The following is a 24122-nucleotide window of genomic DNA, read 5'->3' as shown; positions in this document are numbered from 1 at the left end:
AGCCAGCAGGTACTGGATGGGAAAGCGCTCTCCTTTACTCGGAGCTGCCTCTCTCTCTTTCTTTTTCTCTCTGCTGCTGCTGCTGCTGCTGCTGCTGCAGAGCTCTGTGCTGCAGCCCCCTGCACTTTGGAGGCCTCACTTTTGGGCGCTGTCCATGGTTGCAGCATCTTGGACGAACGACGTCAGCTGGTGGGGCCCCAGAGGACGCGAAGCTCGAGCCCGCCATTCCTAACGGTCACTCCCACTTTCCCTCATAGGGCGGGGGGCCGTGTCGGGAGCTGCGGGGGCATCGGGGGTGGGGGGAAGAAGCTCAATTAACAGAGGGCGGCAGATGCCAAGCTCAGAAACAGCAGAAGAAGGAGCAGGACGAGCCGCCGCCCCTATTAGACCCCGGGCTGGTTCGAAAAACTTTTCCCCCACCAATTCCGAGGTCTGACACCGCCTCCCCCACCCCCCAGTCTCGTCCCGGCCCCGCCCTTTCCCTCCCCTCCCCTCCCTGCCCAGCTTGCTCTTTGCAGTCCCCTCGGTTTTCGCAGGGCAGCAATGGATGAATTTTTGCAGCGAGCCAGATCCAAACTGGTGAGTGGGGAGGTGGGAGGTGGGAGGGCGGGGTGAGGAGCGGGGGAGGGGAGATGAGAAACGGAGGTGGGGTCTATAACGAGGGAGATACAAGTTTGTGACTTAGTTGCTGACGCTGCACTCGTGGGGTCTGGGCGAAGGCCGGTGGGCATGGATGTGGTTTTTCACGGGAACCTTCTCAAGCGACTTTGGCCCGTGCCCCTGCCAACCTGCCGAAAAGTGAATTGTCCAGCGTGGGCATGGGATCGTCCAGGGTCGGGCTGGAAGTTTGGGTTGTTAAAGCTCGGCTTGGCGTGCGGGTGGAGTGGAAGAGAGAGGCCAAACCAAGTCCGTTAGGATCCCTGTACACTTGGACTTCTTAGTGTTATCTTTTCCGAAAAAGCATTCGGCATTTAGACATTAATCTCTATAGATACGGAGTTACACAGTTCTGAAAAGGGGGGGGGGGGGACACCTCTCACTCAAAATTTCCTAGACATGAAACAGTTGAACACAACACAATAGACGAGTGAGAAGGAACCGTCCCGTGGATTCTGGCAGTATCTAGCCAGAGGAGTTATTCACACCCACCCGACGTCGTTGAGGGACCTATACATTCCTGTTTTACCTGTGGTGGACCACTGGATTGACACCTGAGCCTATTCTGCTCGATCGCGGAGATTGGGTCCGGGACAGGAAGAGAAAAATCCCAACTGTTGCTAATAATGTGATATTTGTTTCAGGTGTCAGTTCTTAGAAATAAGAGCCCAGACTAGCCACACGCTAGTTGCCCAATCAGGGTTCAAGTGCCTGTTAATTTTACTCACTCTAGTTTGACTGTTGCCTCATAGAAGAATAAACTTCTGCAATTTCCTATATCCAAAACTGTTTCAGATCCCCGGAGGGTAGGGTTATGACGCCCTTCAGAGGAATCTTCTCCCTCTACCTCCTGTAGCTGCAATCAATGTAATCTCTTCTTTTTCTTTACCTCGGTGTCCATTTAAAAAGCAATATTTTAAAACGACAGAGAAAGCACTTTTTGTGGGATGGCCTGGCACAGGAGGAAATACATAATTTATGATCGCTTTAACCTTTAAACCCCCATAGAAGCAGAGATACTTAAGCTTCGGTGGTGACGTCTTTGTCACATGGCAGGAAATTTACTGGGTTATTACTGTAACTCATTTACCCACACACAATAAAGGAAGTGCTGGGAAGAGAGTCTGGAAGGTTTTACTTTCTACCTTTAGAATTCAGAGGTGCACATTTCCTAAAATGATCTAACCGTAAGTATTCCATCTTTTTTTAAGACTGCCGAAAATTTTCAGCTTCAATCTAAGATATTGAGTTTCCTACAATGGACAATTTCTTATGAATTGCTCAAATGAGTGGTTGTGAGTGCTAGTGAGAATTTTTTTTTTTAATTAAGAAAGTTTGTTGCCACTTCTATAGTTGGTGTTAATCTCTTTCTCTTTCACCTGGGCAACTGAGATGAAGGCACTGCAGTTTTGAAACTCACCTGCCTTCATTTACGTGAGCAATAAATTCGGATTCTGAAAAATAGAAAATTTTCTGGAAAATAGAAAACCACGATTTGTGCTTCCTCAGAGATTAAATGTGAATGAGTAAACTTCAAAAATGGAAAAAAGGTCAGCTTGACAAAATGCATTAGAAAGCTGTGACAAAGATGGACAATTGAATTTTGGATCCATATCAGTCAAAAAATAAAATTTAAGGATTTAGTGTTGGAAATAAAATTCATATTTTAGATTAGTATTAGATGGATGTACTGCGTGGATGGGTCACAGAGTAAGTGAAAGGATTCTGTTAGTGAATTTGGGCTTCAGAGTTCCATTTTCTGAAGACAAAGTTTCAAGAGAGTGAAGAAATTTCCTATGGAAGAATAATCTCCTCCGACTACTATGTAAGGTTCTTTAGAGTCTCCTCCTTAGTTGAGCAATCGCTCCATATTATGAAAGCAAAACGGTTGTTTGAAATGCCTTGTCATTCAAGGCCTCAGAAAAATAATTATGTTTACTTTCCTTTTTCCTGGAATTTTTTCTCCCTTTGGCTTATGTAATAGAGGAAGTTATCCTATTTCATAGTAGATCTCAGGAAAGATGTTTTCAGCATTTGGATCTTAGCATTATACTCTTCCTGGTAGCAAAAAAAAAGTTAGGTCTCTGTTAAGAAAATTTTAATTAATTTGCAAAATCCAAGTTATACTTTGGCTTGGCTATTTTGATGGGACAACCGATTGCTTTACAGCTTGAAGAAAAAATGCTACTGCTGTTCAGGTGACAATGTCATTCATTGCTGGGGAATTAACTTACAGAGTGCCAAAATATTTTCAGTTTTACTTGTTAATTCTTGGTACAGCATCTAGAGAAAAATAGAACTATGTCGTATAATGCTGATAGAAGATATGAGTTGAAACTTTGGAGTTGGCATTACAATTGTGGCATTTATTAAGTCCTTACGATGTGCTAAACACTAAGCTAGATATAAGCTAATCAGCTCAGACACAGTCCTTGTCCCCTTGTGGGGGACGGTCTAAGAGAGGAGGAGAATGGAAATCTTATTCCCAGTTTAGAGATGGTGAAACTAAAGCTGAGAGAGGTGAGATTCCTTACCCAAGGTCACCCAACAGTGCAGTCAGAACTAGGAGAAGCAGCATGGAGTTAGTGGCTCACTACGGGCCTGGGAATCATGATTTCCTGGGTTCTAATCCCAGCTTTGCCACTTGTCTGTTGTGTGACCTTGGGCAAGTCACTTCACTTTTCTGTGTCTCAATTTTCTCATCTATAAAATTGGGATTGAGACTGTGAGCCTCATGTGGGACAGGGACCGTATCCAACCCGATTTGCTTGTATCTACCCCATGAGCATTTAGTACAGTGCCTGGCACATAGTAAGCACTTAATAAATACCATTATTATTATCATTAGGATCCAGATCTCCTGACTCCTAGTCCTCTGATCATTCCACTAATCATGCTGCTTCCCATTTATAGTTCTTAAAACTGTTTGATAAATGCCATCCGATGGATGATTGGAGAAATGGGGTGCCACCTCAGAAGCCGGCTTTTGACAGTCTTTAAGGCAGGGATGACCTAAAAGTGTTCCCCAGCCACAGCTCCGGAGCAGTCCCCAAACCCCAACTGTCAGACTGTGATTCTTCCCAGTGAAGTCTGAAAGGAAAAACAGTGGAAGCATTTTTGCTGGATTCAAAACAGAAACTGGGTCATCCAGTTATTAAAATCCTTTTGCTTTAATATGAAACAGAAGCAGGGTTTGGGACCTGCAGAAGCCATGTTTTGGCAACCAGCTGAAGCTGATGGGTTGACTAGAAAAGTCAAAAGCTTTCAAGTTTTAGAGCCAGAAGAGCAGCTAACTCTCTAAGTGCAAGGCTGGCTGTGAAGGACAGAAGAGCTTCTCTTCTTCCTACTACCCCCAGGAACATATTGCTATATGTCCAGCAGTTGAGAGGGATTCTTGCAGAGGGAGAAGGGTGGGGTTAATGCAAGGACTCTTTGTTTCAAAACCTGATCCACTCACTCCCAGCCCATGATGTAGCCAGCCAACCTCATGTACCCCTTCAGGACAAAGCAAACCATCTCCTCTGCGTAGTAGGGGAGAGAAGAGTGGCTGGCCAGACCAGGTAAAGGAAAAATCTACAAAATTTGTTCCACTAAAGAACTGATTTAACAAATCTGCATGGCCCTTGCCATGCGGTAATAAAACCAAGCAATTCTTTTTGAAGCTTGGGGAAGAAGAGTTCAAAGAGAGAATTGCTGGTATGAAAGAAAACTCAAGAAATGAAAATTCATACATCCATTTTGATCTTTAAGGTCATGCTGTGATATCTCTGGAGGACAAACAGGTAGGTTCAGGCCAAAAGCTAAAACCATAACCTTGGTTGAATAAAAGGGAATCAGCCATCTCCCCTTTCTCAGAAATGGCTCTTGCCAGTGCTGACAACTTCCTTAGCAGGAAGCCCAGGAATCAAACCAGTATTTTCTGGTAATGAGGTATTGAGTCCCGATAGCTTTGTATGTGACACAGAACGAGCTTCTCACCAAGGCTTCAACCCCAAGAGTTGCATCAGTTAAAGGATCTCTGGCTTCTGTCATTTTTCAAGATAACAGAAACAAGGCGGATTTTGAGACCACATTTTGGTTAGTTGGTGTTCTAGAACAGCCAATTGATTCCCTGCCTCCTAAAAGCAAGCTGGCACAGGAGCATAGATAGCTCCAGAGCATTTTTATTGATTTGTGATAGATTTTAGGAATGACTGGTTCCGTTTGTGGGTCATTTATTCTAGATAGAAGTTATGACTGAATCCCACTGCCTGTATCCACAAGAGACCATCCCTGCACACAATGAGCTTACAGAAAGTTTTAAAAAAAAAACCCAGAAAAAGGCCCAATTATCAGAGTAATCTGAACTAGGATTTAATTTGTATGCACGCCCAGAGGATTTTGGACAATTGGCCAAGATTTTTTCTCCTTTCCTAAATGTTTCTCTCTCTCTGACCCTAATCCTTAGGTTGAGTTTGACATAATCAGATGCCAGACAAAGGATTTTTATTTCAATTCAAATTAAAAGCAGGCAATTTTGTAATTTACAGAAATGGTTCTAGTTTAATTGCTCAATCTGCATTCCATGTCATTTGGACTACATTAATATTGCAGAATGCTAATATCACAGTGGCTAACTCTGTGCAGGACATTGTTCATGTGGGGAAAAATAATCCTAATATTTAATAGCATAACAAAACCAGCTTGGGTTTCAACACAGCAAAAGTAATATTTGAAACTTTTGATATGCATTGCAAATTAACAAAGAACAGCTGAAATACATTTGACTAAATGGTAAGCTCCTTGAGAGCAAGAATCTTGTCTAGGAGCCTGACTGACTTCTACCCAGGGGTGCTAATTCATAAGCCTTTACATGCTTAGTATTCATCATCATCATCAGTATTTATTGAGCACTTATGTGCAGAGCACTGTACTAGGCACTTGGAAACATACAATAACAGTAGAAGGTTTGGTTTCAGTCTCAAGGACTTTACAATTTGATGGGGGAGACAAAGATAGGAACAATCAAAGGTATAACTAACAAAAAAAGTAAGCAAAAATGAACAAATAAAAGAATACATGTGCAATAGCTAAACACAAGTACAAAAGGTTACTGATGAGAGGGCTTGATCAGGGTGGTGGAAATTAGTCAATTAGTGGTATCTATTGAGCACTTACTTAGTGCAGTGCAGTGTGTTAAGCATTTGGGAGAATTCAAAAGAGTAGGTAATAATGATCTCTGCCCTCAAGGATCTTATAGCCTAGCAGAGGAGTTTACAGTCTAGCAGAATTAGTTGGGGAATGCTTCTAGAGGAAGTTGTTTTTTGGGTATTTTTTTCTTCAGGAGGGCTTCAAAGGTGGGGAGGGACATGGTTTGAAGGATTTTAGCAGGGAGGAAATTCCACACAGGAAGAAGGGTATGTACAATGGGTTGGAAATAGTAGAATCAAGAGCAAGGTACAGTTAGTAGTTCAGCTTGGGAGTAGTGAACAGTGTGAACTGGCATCAAATGGGAAGAGAGAACACAAAGATAAGGAGGCAACTGGTGGAAAGCCTTAGGTCCAATGACAGCAAGAAAATGTTAGCCATTTTTAAAGAGGGGAGTGAGGCTTTTTGAATGGTTATTTTAGATCCTCTAAGCATTACTTTTCTAGGCATGGTGTGGTACCTGCTAATGTTAAGTTGACACCAGAAGTTAGGTTGGCCCTGGCCAACTTTGTTGTAGTGGACTCTCACAATAAATACCATTTATTAATTGGTCAGAATTGGGTAAAAGCCAGAGTTTTCCACTGGAAAAATTATGCCCCACAATACACCAGCCCCTGGCAGTTGTGGCTACTGTTTGTATTTTTATTTGATGACCTTTTAAAATCACTTTAGACCTTATGTTTTATTTAAGAAACTGACATCTGACTTCTGGAAAAACATTATCAAGGACCAAAGGGCACCATGTGTGACTAGCTTTTAAAACAACACGCACTGTTCAGAACCAGGAATATAATGTTATAAATTATAACCCCTGACCAACTGAAGGTGTTTGGTGAATATTAAATAACAAAAATGCAATTTCATTACAGATTAACCGGGTCCCTTACTCCCTTTCAAGGCTGATGTGCAATAGTCTGCACATTTCCTTCAAAGAGAACAGTCCCTCCATCGGGTATATTAAGGTACAGTGGTTACCAAATGCCTTATCAAAATGCATTTACCTGGTCACATCAGTAATACTCTGAGTAAAAGAGCTAGTCAAAATCACGTAGGTAGTGGAATCCCTTGCAGGTGGGGAAAAAAATCCCCAAGTCAACCAGCAAACTCCTGAAAGAGAACAGTAGCTTGGGTTACTGCCAACATCATGTTTCACTGGTTACTGAAAATATTTGCTAGCAATGTGGGAGTCAGGGGTGGGGGAAATAGGGTCGGGTGTGCGAAGGGGAGGTTAGGCTTCTGAGAAAAACCTACTTTGCATCTCAATAGAATCAGGACATCCAAGCATGGAATCTACCACAGAATCATTTGCATATGCAACTCATATGCAATGCATATAGAACTCATTTGGATTGATTTAGTAGGCATTAACTTGGTTTTCATGTAAACTTTAAGAGATAATGTTTAAAGCCTTTTTATTGCATTATTTAATATACAGTTTAACTTGTATCCTGTATCCAGAGGCAGGGGACCACAAGATCCCAAGCACCAACAGCTCTCCTTCCCTCCACCGTCTCTTCACCCCCTGCCTTTACATCTATGGGATGCCAAAATTACGTGCCTCCAGGTATCGTGGCTTACCAAGAGCTGGCTCTGAATAAAGAGGGTGGGGCCCACAGTTGTCCTATTCTACTACAGGGAGAACATGCAGCATGGGGGATTTAGGTGAGATATAAAGAAACATTTTTCAAAGTGAAGGTATCAGTACTGGAATAGGTTGCCAAGGGAAATTGTATAATTTTTTTCACTGGAGGTCTTTAAAAATTGGTTAGATCTTCATTTCTGGGATGGTTTTAGTGTGGTCTTGCCCGAAGACAGGGAGGTCCTCTTATGGCCCGTTCTAGCCTGACGATTATATTGAATTTTATTTTTTTTAATTTTATCGATACGAATTATGATTAATGGACAGAAAGCTGCACTGATATCTGCAAGCATGGTTTCAGTCCCCTTATAATGTCAGAGCAGTGAACAAAAAGAATGCATACGAATCTTCTATCTAATCTATATAAATAGCATTGTAAAGACCAAGTACATAGGAATTTCTCAGGGCTTAATTTCTACCTGAATTTACCAGAACCCAGCCCTGGCATTTCTAGAATTTACAGTTCATTCATTCGTTCATTAAATGGTATTTATTGAGCACTTTGTGCAAAGCATACAGTGTAGTTCATAAGCCCTGATACCTCTGAACTCACCATTACAATTGTAAAAATAAAATCTATGCTTTAGATTTTTAAACATCTAACACTCATCCAATATTGTACTAATAGGCCACTCTCAAATAACAGTGACACCTTGAACACATCACTTAACTTCTCTGTGCCTCAGTTTCCTCAAATGTAAAATGGGGATTCCCCCTCCTACTTAATAATAATAATAGTGATTATGGTATTTAAGTGCTTACTATGTGCAAAGCACTTTACTAAGCGCCGGGGTGGATACAAGCAAATCAGGTTGTCCACAGTTCCTGTCCCACGTGGGTCTCATAGTCTCAATCCCCATTTTACGGATGAGGTAACTGAGGCACAGAGATGTTAAGTGATTTGTCCAAGGTCACAAGGCAGACAAGGGGAGGATCAGCATTAGAACCCATGACCTTCTGACTCCCAGACCTGTGTTCTATCCACTACATCATTCTGCTTAGACTATGAACCCCATGTGGGCTAGGGATTGTATTCAACCTAATGATCTTGTATCATCCCCAGTGCTTAGTACAGTGCTTGGTACATAGTATATTCATATCAAATACAGTTGTCATTTGAGCCCTGGCACTTTATCATTATTTATTCATTCAATCGTATTTATTGAGCACTTACTGTGTGCAGAGCACTGTACTAAGCACTTGAAATGTACAGTTTGGCAACAGATAGAGACAATCCCTGCCCAACAATGGGGCTCACAGTCTAAACAAATTAAGCACTGGGGTTTCCCCAATCCCAGCAACTTTTCTTAATGATCTAAAAAAAAAGTACAGTCTCAACTTTCCACTAATAGCTATACTTTTGGGTTGGGGGCAGTTTTATACATTACACTAGTCATACTCTGTTCTCCCTGGAGACATTCCCAGGCTTCTTGAGGATAGTTTAGCTTTAATCTAATGTGGGTTTACTCTTTCTGAATGTTTTTTTCCAGGCTGTACCACTCACCCCCTGTCTTGCAAGTAATACAGATACTGACACACACACACTCCTTTCCTGTCATTTAGCTTGAGCGTAGTTTAGGTTTGTTGTTTTTGAATTGTACCTTTGAGGTCTTCCTGAATGTCCAAACTTATGAAACCTGACAAATTCAAGCCACAGGAATGGTTACCTCTTAGAAATTAACTAGAAATGGCAAGAAAGGAATTTCATTCTGTCCCCTTTGTTCTCCAGAAATCCCATCACTCTGTCTTTAAACTCATGACCTTCAGGTATGCTCTTCTCGGATGCACAGCTTTTATTAGCTGATTCTTCCCAGGTTTTAACTTTGTAAGAAGGAACGGGGAGGTTTCTTGGGCAAAGGCCCCAAATGCTATAATTTTCTGCCCCTGGAGTACCTTTAAATCTGGAATTCAGATCATCTGGAGGAGATAGAATTGTCTATGTGATAAAGAGAAATAGAAGGGATGAAGTTAAGGTGGCAGTGAGGGATACAACATAGGAAGATTAGATTAGTGATTACTCAGGGGAAGGCCTTCTGGAGGAGATGTGACTTTGAAGATGCAGGAGAGGTGTGGCCTATTAGAGAGTCTTAGAGGTTCCACAACGGGGTAGTCAACTTTTACTTCATCTGATGTAAAATGGATATGTCAACTCTCCCTGGGATCTCTTCCTCTAGACTATAAACTCCCTGTGGGTGGGGAATGTGTCTACTAACTCTGCTGTATTGTACTCTTGCAAGTGCTTAATACAGTGCTCTGCATACCATTGATTAAGCTGGCTAATTTTGTAAGGTCAAAACCGATTGTGTTGAAAGACAGAATTAAGGTGAACATTTAGAAATGTCAGTGCCATTCGCTTTTAACTCAAGACGTAATGTAAGGTCTGTCTATCAACTGAAAACTGCCAAGTAGATGTTAGATAAGAAAGTTAAAGAACTTTAATGGAAATAATGTGTTGCATGAGAGGGGCTTGTCCTATTAAAAACCGAGATGGCTAAAGTTGGCTATCTTGAAGATTGATTTTATTTTTTCCAGCTTTGCTGAATTATCCTTATAAATGTATTCTTTTCAGGTCCTGTGTTTCTTTTACCTGTTAGTGCGGTTTAGGCTACATAATTCATTAAGGTCAACATAGAGGAACTTTAAACTAGTGTAGTAAGTGCTTACTATGCACCAGGCACTGTACTAAGACCTGGGGTAGATACAAGATAATCAGGTTGGACACTGTCCCTGTCCCACATGGGGTTTACAATTTTAATCCCTATTTTACAGATAAGGTAACTGAGGCACAGAGAAGTTAAGTGGCTTGCCCAAGGTTACACAGCAGACAAGTGGTGAAGCTAGGATTAGAACCCAGGTCCTTTGATTCCCAGGCCTGTGCTGTTTCCACTAGGCCATTTTGCTTCTTTGTATTCCAAACTGTATACTCAGGCAAATACATTTAGGAAGATTTGGGCAGCAGTGGTGGGAGTATTTACTTGAGAAAGACCGATTGTATGATGATTATGGTTTTTGTCTACTGGAGGGGCTAGGGTTCTCTGAGCTAACTTCTGGGGTTCTTTGCCATTTCCCATTTCCCTCCATTCCTGCTACATTTCACCATTTCTACCTAAGTTTAAGACTTATTCCAGAAATAAACTGGAAACTGAAATGAGGATAGGAATACCCTTTCCTCATTAATTGCCACTTTTGTGAATATTTATCCTAGCTTCCATAAACATATAGGGGCAGTCTAGATAATCTGCCCATTCTATCTTTGAAGTTAATAATCATCCAGATGGAGAAGTTACAGTTGGCAAAACCCTCATGGTGCTTATATAATGAAGATAAGAAGACTCATTCAGCTTAGTACTGTGGAGTGGGGAGGAGAAATTAGAGGAACCAATCAGGATCAATAGCATCTTTAAGAAATGGAAAGCTCCTGGAAAATGATTGTTTGAATTGCCTCACAAATAATTAATGCCAAAGGCAATTTTCCAAGGATTTACTTCAACAACCCCATCTTCTCCCCTAATATTAATTGATTCCCATCTTCCTCTTCTTCCCGGCTCCTCTTTTTTACTTCATTTTTCTTCTGGGCATCTCTGTTTTTAATTGCATTATATTTTATCCCACTCTTTATCTAGATGGCTTTACTGTTATTGCCTGTTGTTATTTTTTTCTCTTTATTTCCTCTCCCCATGTTCTGTATCTGTTTATAGATGTGGTTGCTTTATTATTTATCCTCTCTGATGTCCTGGTTTTAAATATTTTTCCTGAGTCATTCTCTAGCTCCTTTTTTATTCATACGTCATGACTGCCTCCTCTGTTCTTTTTATCAGCTCTTCCCTCGTACTTTTCTCCACCCAACTTTTCACTCTTTCTTTCTTGACATATCAAGGGGACAGAACTGGAGAGGAACATTTCATGGTCAATATCCAAGTTCAGAGCATTGGTACTCTCCGCAGAAGCAGACATCTTTAGAGCAGGGGTGTTTGAAGCGTTTTTAGTTGCTCAGACTCAAATTTCAGCTGTCTGGAGACAGCATGGGAAAGAATAACATGGTGGACGACAGCTGGATGGAATAGGCTTTTCCACGGCCACACTTGCCTTATGTATTCGGCCAGAATTTTCTAGGTTCTAGACTATTTCCTCTTTGTCCAAAGGGTGGCCACTGATAAGCCTTGAGAATGCTGGATGTTGAGACACACATGATGTCATGTGTGATGCTAGGCATATAGCACAGCATGAATATTATCACACTTTCCTGGCACCCTAACCTCACCTAGCCTGTGGCTGTTACCTACATTTGAATGTGGGCCCTGGCCTCTGGTGTCCCCCATTCCCCACCTCCAGGGGACTCCCCTCTCGCTACCACCATACAGCATACACTTTATCTACTTCTCTCTCCCCCAGTAGTTAGTGTGTGGACATATTGGCACTGCCTAGTCCTGCATTATGCCATTTTGGAATCTGCATGGATTCTTTAAAACCATTAGACTCCCTTTTTGAAATTATTAGATTGTAATATCCTCCATTAGATTGCAAACTTTTCCATTGGAACATAAGCTCCTCCAGGTCAGCAACTCTGTTTATTGCTTTTATTGTATGTTCTCAAGTGCCAAGTATCATGTCCTGCTCAATAAAAACTATTGACTGAACGAACGACTGAATTTATTCCTCTGGGGAAAGGTAGAAGAGTTGGCCTATTCCTTGACCCCAGTGCCAATTCTGCACCATCTCATCCTTCTATCCTTTACCACTGCAACTTTCATGTATGCGTAGTGAATAGAGCATGAGCCTGGGAGCCAGAAGGTCATAGGTTCTAATTTTGGCTTCTCCACGTGTCTGCTGTGTGACCTTGGGTGAGTCACTTCATTTCTCTGGGCCTTAGTTCCCTCATCCGCAAAATGGGGATTGAGACTGTGAGCCCCACATGGGACAGGGACTGTGTTGAACCTGATTTGCTTGTTTCCCCCACCCCTCCAGCGCTTAGTACAGTAGTAAATGCTTAAATACCACTGTTATCATTATTATTCTGATCATTAAATATTTATTATTGTTATTCAAAGTTCACATAATTTGCCTCTATCATCCACTACAGCTACTAGTTGCTCTTGTTTATGACCCTTCTGGTCCACCTCTCCATTTCTGAGGGACTGTGAGACCTTTCCTTTTTCCTTCTCCCTCTCCCTTCTCCTCCTCTGCTCTTTGGAGGCGTCAATATCCACATCGATGACTCTTACTGATCGACTCTAGCTTCCAGCTTTCACATACCACTCAACTCTGCTGAGCTTTTGCTCCACTCCACATTCAGGGCTGGCTTTGGATAGTAAATGATGTGAGCCATCTCTCTGGAGGCCCATACAGGCAATAGCCAGCCAAGACTTTCCAGAGATAGTCATCCAGAACCATCTCAAACGTGGTTGGAGAATGGAAGCGATCCATTTAGCGGGGCCTAAGTTGGGGGTCTCGGAGCTGAGTTGCCCAGTGTTCTTGGCTGAGGGTCAAGAGGGGTAGCACACTCTTGCACAAAATATTGGCATGTGATGTCATTATTTCACATTAGGCATGTGCATAGGATATGACATTGTATGGTACTGGGGGGCAGAGGAATGTCAGTCACATTCCTCTTCCACTTCTTATCCTCCAACTGTGGATGCCCCGCCAGGCTCTGAACTGGGTCGTGGGTCTTCTCCGCTCATTGCTGTACACTCATTGTCTCAGCGAGATCATCTGCTTGCATGGCTTCAGCTCCTGCCTGTATGCAGATGACTCCCAAATCTACCTCTGCAACCTCTCTCCTGTAATACAATCTTACATTTCCTTTGCCTTTAAGAGGTAGCATGGCTTAGTGGCTAGAGCATGGGTCTGGGAGTCAGAAGGACCTGGGTTCTAATCCCTGCTCTGCCACTTGTCTGCTGTGTGACCTTGGGCAAGTCACTTCACTTCTCTCTGTTACCTCATCTGTAAAATGGGGATTAAGACTGTGAGCCCCATGTGGGACAGGGACTATGTCCAACCTAATTATCCCATACCTATCCCCACACTTAGAAGAGTTCAAGTGCTTAACAAATACCATTAAAAAGAAAAACCTCTTTGATTTTCATGCCCAACAAAATTCCTCTGAGCTCTGCTGCCTCTGAACTTTGCTCAGCTGGAAAGCGTGGCCTCTGAAGCTGTGAATGACTCTGTCAGCTTCTCCAAGGGGCTAGGACTATTTAACATTCAAAACAGAGATAGTATCATCTCTTCCCCCACCCTGTTTGGTGCACTTGTCTTTTTCATGATTTTCCCCTATCTATTCCATTCATTTGCTCTAGAAATCATTATACAAATATTTCTTGAATGGTGATTTCCTTGTTGCAAAAATGACAATATATTTCTATTAGTAAGATATTTATGACCAGAAATGGTTCTATTGTACCACCCTCCCACATCAATCAATCAGTAGTATTTATTGAGCACTTACTATGTGTAGAGCACTGTACTAAGCGCTCGGGAGAGTACAACAAAATTAACAGACATGTTCCCTGCCCATAATGAGTTTACAGTCTAGAGGATATAAAGCTATTGTACCAATAACAGTGCAGGGCAACTCTTTAGTGCGCTGTAAAAGTCTGTAAATGTAAATACTAGATTTACATAATGAACATCTTATACATATCTAAGTACACGTGGCTAAAATAGCCAAATGGCTATATGCAGAGAACCTTGCAAATAAAACATTATGTCAAATATAAATGCATTTATATAATAATGTTGGTATTTGTTAAGCACTTACTATGTGCAGGGCACTATTCTAAGCACTGGGGTAGATACAGGGTAATTAGATTGTCCCACTTGGGGCTCACATTTTTTAATCCCCATTTTTTACAGATGAAGTAACTGAGGCACAGAGAAGTTAAGTGACTTGCCCACAGTCACACAGCTGACAAATGGCAGAGCCGGGATTCAAACCCATGACCTCTGACTCCCAAGCCCAGGCTCTTTCCACTGAGCCATGCTGCTAATTGTATTTATATTTGAAACATTTTATATTTGACACAACGTTATATGCAAGGGTCTCTGCACATAGCCATTTGGTTATATATACATCTATGTGTGTATACATATACACACACATTCATAGACCAAACTCAGCTTTAAAAATTAGCTTATGCGTGAGTCCCAGGGCTAGGGAAGGGAGATGAGGGGGCAACTGCATTTCCTGCACCCCAAATGGGGTACCATATTGGCTGAGGTGACTGAAATGGCATAGAGCCTCTTGGCAGTCCCACCTAGAGCTGTAGGCAGAAGGTGAGTTTGAAAGTGCAAACTGAGGAGTTGTGGATGAAGAGAACCGGTTATATAAAATGGAGATATCAAGAAAGGAGAGGTTCTTTTTAAGCAGAAGCTTCCTATGGAACAAGAGGCAAGGAGGAAAAAGAGACAACAGCACCAGGTGCTGCAAACATTAAACACGAGGACACAAGTGACAGACTTTTTGTGAGCAAATTGTGGCCAGGATGTTGGTTCTGGCATTAGGCTTTTCAGCTACACGCGAGCTCATAGGCGAAAGTTGCTGTCAGTGGTGTCTTCTTCAAATTCGAAGGACAACTAGTGGGACATGGTGGGAAGCCTTGAAACCGATGGTAAGGAGTTTTTGTTTGAGGCAGAGGTAGATGGGCAGCCGTTGGAGTTCTTTGAGCTATGGATGCTGAGTCATTTGTCAAGAAAGATGATCTGAGCAGCAGTGTGGAGTATGGACTGAATTAGGGTTAGGCTGGAGTCAGGGGAGACCAGGGAGAAGGTTGCTGAATAGTCTAACCATGCTACGACAAGAGATAGAAGCAAGTGGTGGCTATTTGGGTGGAGGGGAAGGGCAAGACTGGGGAAATGTTTTGGAGGAAGAATCAGTAGATTGAATATGGCAGCTGAAAGACAAAGAGGGGATGAGGATGATGCAACCATGGTTGTGTGTTTTGAGGAGAGAGGATGAGGATGTTATCTAGAGAATTGGGGCAAGATTGGAGGAAGGGAGAGTGGAGGAGGGAAGTTGAGTTTTGAACATGTTAACCAGGCCACTGTGAGCTTTAGTGCTGGTGGTTTGTGCTATACTGGGACCAGAGAAGGCCTCACTCCCCTGCAGACTATTCTGACCTGGTCAGGGTTTCTGGCTCAGCTTCCTGGCTCTCCTGGTCCTGGCAGTACTCCTAATTGACATGGTCTGTCGGGACAGCAGCAGTGGCACAGAACTGGGGTCTGGACTCACTCTGCTCTGGACCCCGAGTGATGTTGTGATGTCATGCTCCGTGCCCCCAGAAAAAACCCAAGCCTGCTTAGTCCGGGGCTACAGTAAATCGGGCCTGATAGAAGTCAGGCAGCAGGTGTAAAAAACTATCAATCAGGAATTTAAAAGGAATTTCATAAACTCCTTTTTCTTCTCTGACTTTTTGTTACATTTTTATGGAATCTGGGGTAGATACACGATCATCAGACTGGACACAGTCCCTGTCCCACATGGGGCTCACAGTCTGAGGAGGGAGAACAGATCCCAAGTATACAGATGAGGAAACAGAAGCACAGAGAAGTGAGGTGACTTGCCCAAGGTCACATAGTCCAGTGGCAAAGTTGGAATTAGAACCCAGGTCCTCTGACGCCCAGAGCTGTGCTCTTTCCACAAGGTCACACTGCTTCCCAGGCCACACTGAAAGAACTTGTGTTCTTTCAGCCCATGAATTTGGGGTGCAGTAAAACTAGGAAGATACAGTGAGGGTGAAAGAAGGTGGCACTGACATAGGTAGGATTCAAGAACCGGCTTAGATACTTGCCATAAACCTTTCTCCGGCTGGGTTGACCTCTTGCTGTTTCTCATCAGCCCCTCCTGAGATGCAAGAAGGGTTCTGGAAGTCTCTCCCCCGATTAGACTGTGAGCCCGTTATTGGGCAGGGATTGTCTCTATCTGTTGCCGAATTGTACATTCCAAGCGTTTAGTACAGTGCTCTGCACATAGTAAGCGCTCAATAAATACTAATGAATGAATGAATGAAGTCCATGTCAGTATGATTCTAACCCTCTGGTAAACTGTTTCAACTCAACCAGCTGAGGGCATCTTCTAAAGTCTTCGAATTACTCACATGCTGGAGCTCTTACGTCCTGGTGACTACGTTCTGGAAGCACATGCATAAGAAAACATGCAGATTTTTGTGAACTGTTTCTCAAAATTAGCAAAGTGCTAAGGGTTGACAATTGATCTGAAGTAGGTTGAGGCTACATATCACCCTCTCCCTGGCAAACCCCATACACAATGGAGGCTCAGTATCACGGACGCAGAGTTGAAGGATGCCACTTAATTCAGTTCCCTGCCTAGCAGATAATCCAGCTATACAAGGATAGACAAGGAGACAGAAAAGGAGGTAGAGAAGCAGAATGATCTAGTGGAAAAAACACGAGCCTGGGTGTCAGAAGATGTGAGTTCTAATCCTGGCTCCACCACTTGTCTGCTATGTGACCTTGGGCAAGTCACTTAATTTCTCTGTGCCTCGGTTACCTCATCTGTAAAATGGAGATTGACTGTGAGCCCTATGTGGGACAGGACTGTGTCCAACCCGATTAGCTTGTACCTACACCAGTGCTTAATACAGTGTCTGGCATATAGTAAGCACTTAACAAATTCCTTAAAAAAACAAAAAAAAAACTCTCTTCCTCCAGAAACCTTCCCCCATCTGCCACACCCATTTGTATGGGTGTAGGATCAGAGTATGCAGGTCATCATCAACAAGAAATCTCAGTATATGACAATTGCACCATCCATAGATTAATCGTATTTATTGAGTGCTTACTCTGTGCAGAGCACTGTACTAAGCGCTTGTGAGAGTACATTACAACAGAATTAGCACACACATTCCCTACCCATAACGAGCTTACAGTCTAGAAGGGGAGACAGACATTCATATGAATAAATGTCATTATAATAAACACTATAAAATGTCTATCTTCACCGTCCCACAGCATAAGGCTGTCTTTTAGCACTCTTTCATGATAGTGCTAATTCATTTTAAAGCAGATACTAACAAACAGCACTCTCCCCCATGGAGATAATGCTGCAAAACTTAGCTTGGCTACAGCACTCCCTTTCCTCTCCCTTTGAAGTAGTTTGAATAGAGTGATTAAAGCCCATTTCAATTTAGCAGTAAATAATGACATCTATTTAGCATAGATAATGACAGATATCAACTAGTTAGCACAATTACTGAATAGAGTGTGGAAGATAACACACTGAAAGTTAAGTAATATTATCTTGATCTATTTTTGATCTTGGGAATGCATTAGGGCATATTTACATTATTTCCTCTGGGAAAATGATTTTCCTGTATTCAGTGCACTTTCACTTAGCACCATTTTCTTGGAGCTAGTTCGGAGAGCTAACCAGGGTACAAAAGTAACGTATGCTCACTCTCAGTCTCTCTGAGCTGAGGTGGTGCAAGAGGGCTGTCTAATCTTGAGAAGCAACTTGGCTTTGCAGGTGGAGAGAGTGGTGGTCTGTTGTAGATGGAGGGGGAGGGAGTTTCTGTAGTTACATGATTATATTGCAATTTACATATATGTCAATGATAAAAGATTATGAATTAGATTCTTTGGTGCACAGTGTGGCCTAATGGAAAGATCTGGAGCCTGGGAGCCAGAGGTCCTCAGTTCAAATCCTGACTCTGCCATGTACCTTCTTTGGGCAAGTCACTTCACTTCTCTGGGTCTCAGTTCCCTCATCTGCATAATGGGGATCAATCGATTCAATCCCTTATTCTCCTTCCTACTTAGACTGTGAGGTCCAAATGGGACCTGATTTATCTTGTATGTATCTGGGAAGCAGCATGTCTTAATGGATAGAGCTCGGGCTTGGGAGTCAGGAGGTCATGGGTTCTAATTCTGGCTCGGCCACCTGTCTGCTGTGTGATCTTGGGCAAGTCACTTCACTATGCCTCAGTTCCCTCATCTGTAAAATGGGGATTGAGACTGTGAGCTCCATGAGAGAAAGGGACTGTGTTTAACCCGATTCACTTGTACCCACCCCAACACTTAGAACAGTGCTTGGCACATAGTAAGCGCTTAACAAGTACCATTATTATTATTATCTACCCCAGTCCTTAGTACAGTGCCTGGCACACAGTAAGTGCTTAACACATTCCTTTTTTTTTTTTTTTTTTTTTAAAGAAGTCAGCCTTTGTGAGCTCAGCATGCCTGTCCAAAGGCTCACGTGTTCTTGCCATCCCTTAAAAGTGCAGCTCAAGCCATTCTGTATTAACCTAGCTTAGTGCTAGGGAAGGTAGCTAGGGCCACAGGGCAAAGAACAAGGTTGATGCCTGGTGAGGGGGATGTTTGGTGCTACGCAGCTGCAGAGCTGTTGGTGGTGGTGGCTTAATGGGCCGGCAGGAACAAGAAGGGAAGAGTAGTAGGGGCCAAAAAGAGGACACCCAGAACCACAGCCATCCGGGAACAAACCCAAAGACAACAGAGCTGTTGCTACTGATACTCTATTTTCATTAGCTACTTTTGGGTGCAGCAAGGAATCTAGGAAAACCTCTGGTGTAGGCCAGATTTTGTTTTTGTAAGCCACATAGGATGATGCGGTACTTAGGGTAAGCACCTTGTGGGCAAGAATCATGTATAGTGATGATAATAATATCTGTAGTCTGCTTACTAAGTACAAAGCACTGGGGTAGAGGCAAGATCATCAGGCCAGACACAGTCCCTGTCCCACATGAGACTCACAGTTCAAAGAGGAGGGAGAACAGGTATTTGATCCCCAGTATTCAGATGAGGAAACTGAGGCATAGAAAAGTGAAGTGATTCGCCCAATTTCACATAACAGGCAAGCGGTAGAGTCGGAATTAGAACCCTGGTCGCCTGACTCCCTGACCCGTGCCCTTTCTACTAGGCCGTGCTGAATTGGATTGTACTCTCCCAAGCACTTAGTACAGTGCTCTGCACCACAGGCCATTCATTCATTCATTCAATCATATTTATTGAGCGCTTACTGTGTGCAGAGCACTGTACTAAGCGCTTGAGAAGTACAATTCAGCAACAGAGACAATCCCTGCCACCAACAGGCCACTGTTGTCTCTTGTATTTTAAGATAATAATTGTAATAATAATGGTATTTGTTAAGAGCTTACTATGTGCCAAGCACTGTTCTAAGCACTGAGGTGGATACAAGGTAATCAGGTTGTCCCACGTGGGGATCCCCATTTTAACAGATGAGGTAACTGAGGCACAGAGAAGTTAAGTGACTTGCCCAAGGTCACACAGACAAGTGGCGGAACTGGGATTAGAACCCACGACCTCTGACTCTAAAGCCCGTGCTCTTTCCACTAAGTCAAGTGTCATTCAATTGCATTTATTGAGTGCTTACTGTATGCAGAGCTCTGTACTAAGCGCTTGGGCGAGTACAATGTTGCCATTCTCCTTTCTGGTACTCTTAAAGAGAACATGATGTTCTAAAAAGAGCTGGACTCTGCTGGTTCTGGCCATTCGATTCTGATGCACTCAGTGTAATCAGCATCCTCCATCTCCATTGATCCATAGAGCCATCAAGCTGACCACAGAACTGACATTTTCTCCTGATTATTGCTACTGAGAAATCGGCAGCAATTCCTTGCTTGGGTAGCTATTGACTCTTATTTCTGCTCTGTTAAACAATTTTATCAAAAGACAGAATATGTCAATAGCAATAGGTTTGCTGAATTCCTTATTTCCTTCCCAGGGGTGATTTATGAAATAATGTGGCCTAACGGAAAGAGCCTGGGACTGGCAGTTAGGAGACCAGTTCTGACATTTACTTTTTTTTGGGGGGGGGGGGTATTTGTTAAGTGCTTACTATGTGTCAAGCACTGTTCTAAACGCTGAGGAGATAAAGTTAATCAGGCCAATACAGTCCCTGTCCCACTTAAGGTTCCCAGTCTAGGTAGGAGGGAGAACAGCTATTGAATCCCCATTTTGCAGTTGATTTCCACAACTGAGGCAAAGTAAAATTAAATGGCTTGCCCAAGGTCACACAGCAGGCAACTGGTGGAGCCGGGATTAGAACCCGGGTCTAGGACCGTGTTTTGTCCAATAGGCCATGCTGCTTCCATAGGGGCAGGAACTGCTGTGTGATCTTGGGCAAGTCACTTCACTTCTGTGTGCCTCAGTTTCCTTATCTGTCAGTGGGGTTTAAACATCTTTTGTCCCTCCCCCTTAGTCTGTGAGCCCCATGTGGCATGAGGACTGTGTCCACCCTGATGATCTTCCATCTACCCCACTGCTTAGGACACTGCTTGATATATAGTAAATGCTTAACAAATACCACAGTTAGTATTATCAGGAGTCTGGTTTATAGAAACTGGCATTAAGTGTGACAAATGGAAAATAGCGTGGCCTAGTGGGAGGAGAATGGGCCTGGGAATCAGAAGACCTGGGTTCTAATCCTGACTCCTCTGCTTGTCCACTGTGTGACCTTGGGGAATCACTTAACTTTTCTGTGCCTCAGTTACCTCATTGATAAAATGGGGATTTTAAGCTGGGAGCCCCATATGGGACATGAACTGTGTTCAACCTGATTATCTTGTATTTATCCCAGTGCTTAGTGGTAGAATCCCAGCTCTGCCACTTGTCAGCTGTGTGACTGTGGGCAAGTCACTTAACTTCTCTGTGCCTCAGTTACCGCATCTGTAAAATGGGGATTAAGACTGTGAGCCTCACGTGGGACAACCTGATTACCCTGTATCTACCCCAGCACTTAGAACAGTGCTCTGCACATAGTAAGTGCTTAACAAATACCAACATTATTATTACTGGACCTGGCCCTTAATAAATACCATGAAAAAACAACAAAAAAGCCCTCAAAAAAAAAATGCCATGGCACTATAACTGGGTATGAACATTAGTTATCTTGAACAGGCAAAGACTCCTCTGAGGCAGATAGCCATTCATTCAACCATATTTATTGAGCACTTACTGTGTGCAGAGCACTGTACTAAACGCTTGGAATGTACAATTTGGCAACAGATAGAGACAAACCCTGCCCAACAACAGGCTCACAGTCTCAAAGGGGGAGACAGAAAGCAAAACAAAGCAAGTAGGCATCAATACCAACAAAATAGATAAATACAATCACATATATATACACAGTAGTATATAATACTAGCCAGTAGTGATGCGCCAAAGACAGGTAAACACATCCACGTTATCGTTCATCGTGCATTATATATTATTCCGAGAAGCAGTCTTTAAGCAGAGAGGGAGCTTGTTTGCTAACTCTCCTAATGAGGATTTCTGTAGCACTCTAATTTCCAAGGGCTTTCCAGTCATTCATTAGCTAATCCCCAGAATGCCCTTTGGAGACAGATCAGTATTGCTGAGGGCTGGTGGTGTGGGTCTGGTGGACTGGACTGGCGGAGGAGACATTAAAGAGCTATGTGATCTGCCAGGGATTTCACGTGTCAGCAGGAGGGCCCAGAAAAGAGCTTCCTGATCTCTAGTCCCGTGTTTGATCCCTTGGGCCGTGCTGAACATGAATTTGGCGAAGCAAAAATTGTTTTTTTCCAAGCTGGAGGAACTAGAGTTGTTATTTATGTTGGTCTGATGAAAGACCCAGGTTAGCACTCTTAATGAAAATAAAACAGTAAAGCAAAAAAGCATTAAGCAAAGTACAGTTTCCCAAATGAAATTGGGAAAGTGCATCGATCAAAAAAAATGAACAAAACAATATAAATATATTTTTGTAATAATAATTGTGATAGTTGTTAAAAGCTTACTATGTTCCAAGAGCTGGGGGAAGATATGAGATAATCAGGTTGGACATAGTACCTGTCCCACATGGGGCTCATAGTCTAGGTAGGATGGAGAACAGGTATTCTATCCTTATTTTCCTGGGATAGAGAAAACCTGCTGTGGGACATGGGGCAAGTCACTTAACTTCTCTGTGCCTCAGATCCCGCATATGCAAAATGGGGATTCAATAGCTGTGCTCCCTCCTACTTAGACTGTTAGCCCCATGTGGGACCTGATTAACAGCTCTACCCCAGCTGTTAGTACAGTGCTTGGCAGACAGTAAGCACTTAAAAAATACCATAATTATCATAGTTATTATTATTATCATTAAGTGACTTAATATTAATAATGTTGGTATTTGTTAAGCGCTTACTATGTGCAGAGCACTGTTCTAAGCGCTGGGGTAGACACAGGGGAATCAGGTTGTCCCACGTGGGGCTCACAGTCTTAATCCCAATTTTACAGATGAGGTAACTGAGGCCCAGAGAAGTGAAGTGACTTGCCCACAGTCACACAGCTGACAAGTGGCAGAGCCGGGATTCGAACCCATGACCTCTGACTCCAAAGCCCATGCTCTTTCCACTGAGCCACACTGTTCAAGATTATGCAACAGGTAAATGGCAGTCAGGATTAGAACTCAGGTCTCCTCAATCAGTGGTATTTATTGAGCACTTACTGTGTGCAGAGCACCGTACTAAGCACTTGGGAGAGTACAATATAAAAGCGTCAGTGGACACGTTCCTTGCCCAGTCCTTGTGCTGCTTTGAGTGATTAAAAGCAATATAGTTAATCCCATTTATCAAGTTACATGATCAAACAGTGATGAAAATCTGTACCTATGGTAAAATACTATGAATGTAAACAATTCAAAATGAATATATGTTAACATGAAAAACATAAGTGTCCTCAGCCATAACTTTGCATATGTTGATCCGATGCTCACCGGAGTCCAGACATTTCAGCATGATTAATTCAGGGAGGACCAGGGAAGGCCCTGACAAGGCTTTAGAGAGGTGCTCCTGGACCCCTAAAGAAATGCTCAAGATTGGATGAACTCAGTGTCCTGCAAAATGGCCTGTAGGCCATCATGATGTTGTGCTACTTGCCCAGAATCCTGCATGGACATCCTATGCCTCTGCATGTCTGATCTTTTGGAATGCCATCAGGGACTCTCCTAGCTAAACAGCAGATTTCTTTGCGGCTTTCCATTCATTGTTCTGTCATTCATCCACATCGTCAAAAATGGTTCTGTATCAGAGCTTTTAAATAGTTGTCGTTGCTGTGTTAGCCCTGGCCTTATAAGGAGTCTATCTTGATCGCTTTCAGCATCCTGTTGACTGTCTTTGGAATAAAAATGCTGGGAATGAAAATGAGCCACAGAGGCGGGTTTGCCACAAGGCGGTGGAAAATGTGGGTAAACATTTTTACTTGTCACACTAGATTCTAAATCCAGCCAGACCTCCTTATAACAAATCCCTGTATAACAAAACCCTCCATCCAACAAACTCTTCACTTTGTTCTGGCTACCCACTGTGTAATTAAATACCCGTTAAAAGACCTAATTCACAAAACAAAACTGGCTCTCCCTGTCTTTTTTTAAAAAAGAAGTTTCACTGTGTTTTTGTTTGCTTCCTGAAGATATCAGTTCCCGCATTAACACTGCCTCCAGATTTTTCTCTTCATGGTAGCCAGAGTTTTCCATTTTTGCCTGGGGTAAGTGACTAGCTTTGTGTTTCCAACAGGATGCCCCCCTCAGAATTTGGTTCTCCTACAGCATGCTACTGATGTGAGCTCAATGCTTCTTGAATTAAAATCTTAATGTTTGATGCTGCTGTTTGTTTAGCAATGGCTTTTAGTGTTTCACCTCATTTAC

The 24122-nt window shown here is 42.8% G+C and overlaps 1 protein-coding gene across 1 annotated transcript in view; it reads left to right on the top strand.

Annotated features, from left to right (window-relative positions):
* The first annotated feature begins 297 nt into the window (after positions 1–297).
* The window catches only part of LOC103169475 (protein prune homolog 2-like), an 84381-nt gene continuing 60556 nt past the window's right edge, over positions 298–24122 (top strand). Inside the window, exon 1 of the mRNA XM_029054986.2 lies at positions 298–579. Within this exon, the coding sequence (XP_028910819.1) occupies positions 544–579 (36 nt within the window). The 5' untranslated portion in view covers positions 298–543. The remainder of the gene's footprint in view (positions 580–24122) is intronic.

The sequence above is a fragment of the Ornithorhynchus anatinus genome, chromosome X5 (genome assembly GCF_004115215.2).
Source record: "Ornithorhynchus anatinus isolate Pmale09 chromosome X5, mOrnAna1.pri.v4, whole genome shotgun sequence".
Classification (NCBI taxonomy): domain Eukaryota; kingdom Metazoa; phylum Chordata; class Mammalia; order Monotremata; family Ornithorhynchidae; genus Ornithorhynchus; species Ornithorhynchus anatinus.
Note: the sequence above shows the minus strand (reverse complement) of the source record. Positions and strands in the feature narration are given on the sequence as shown.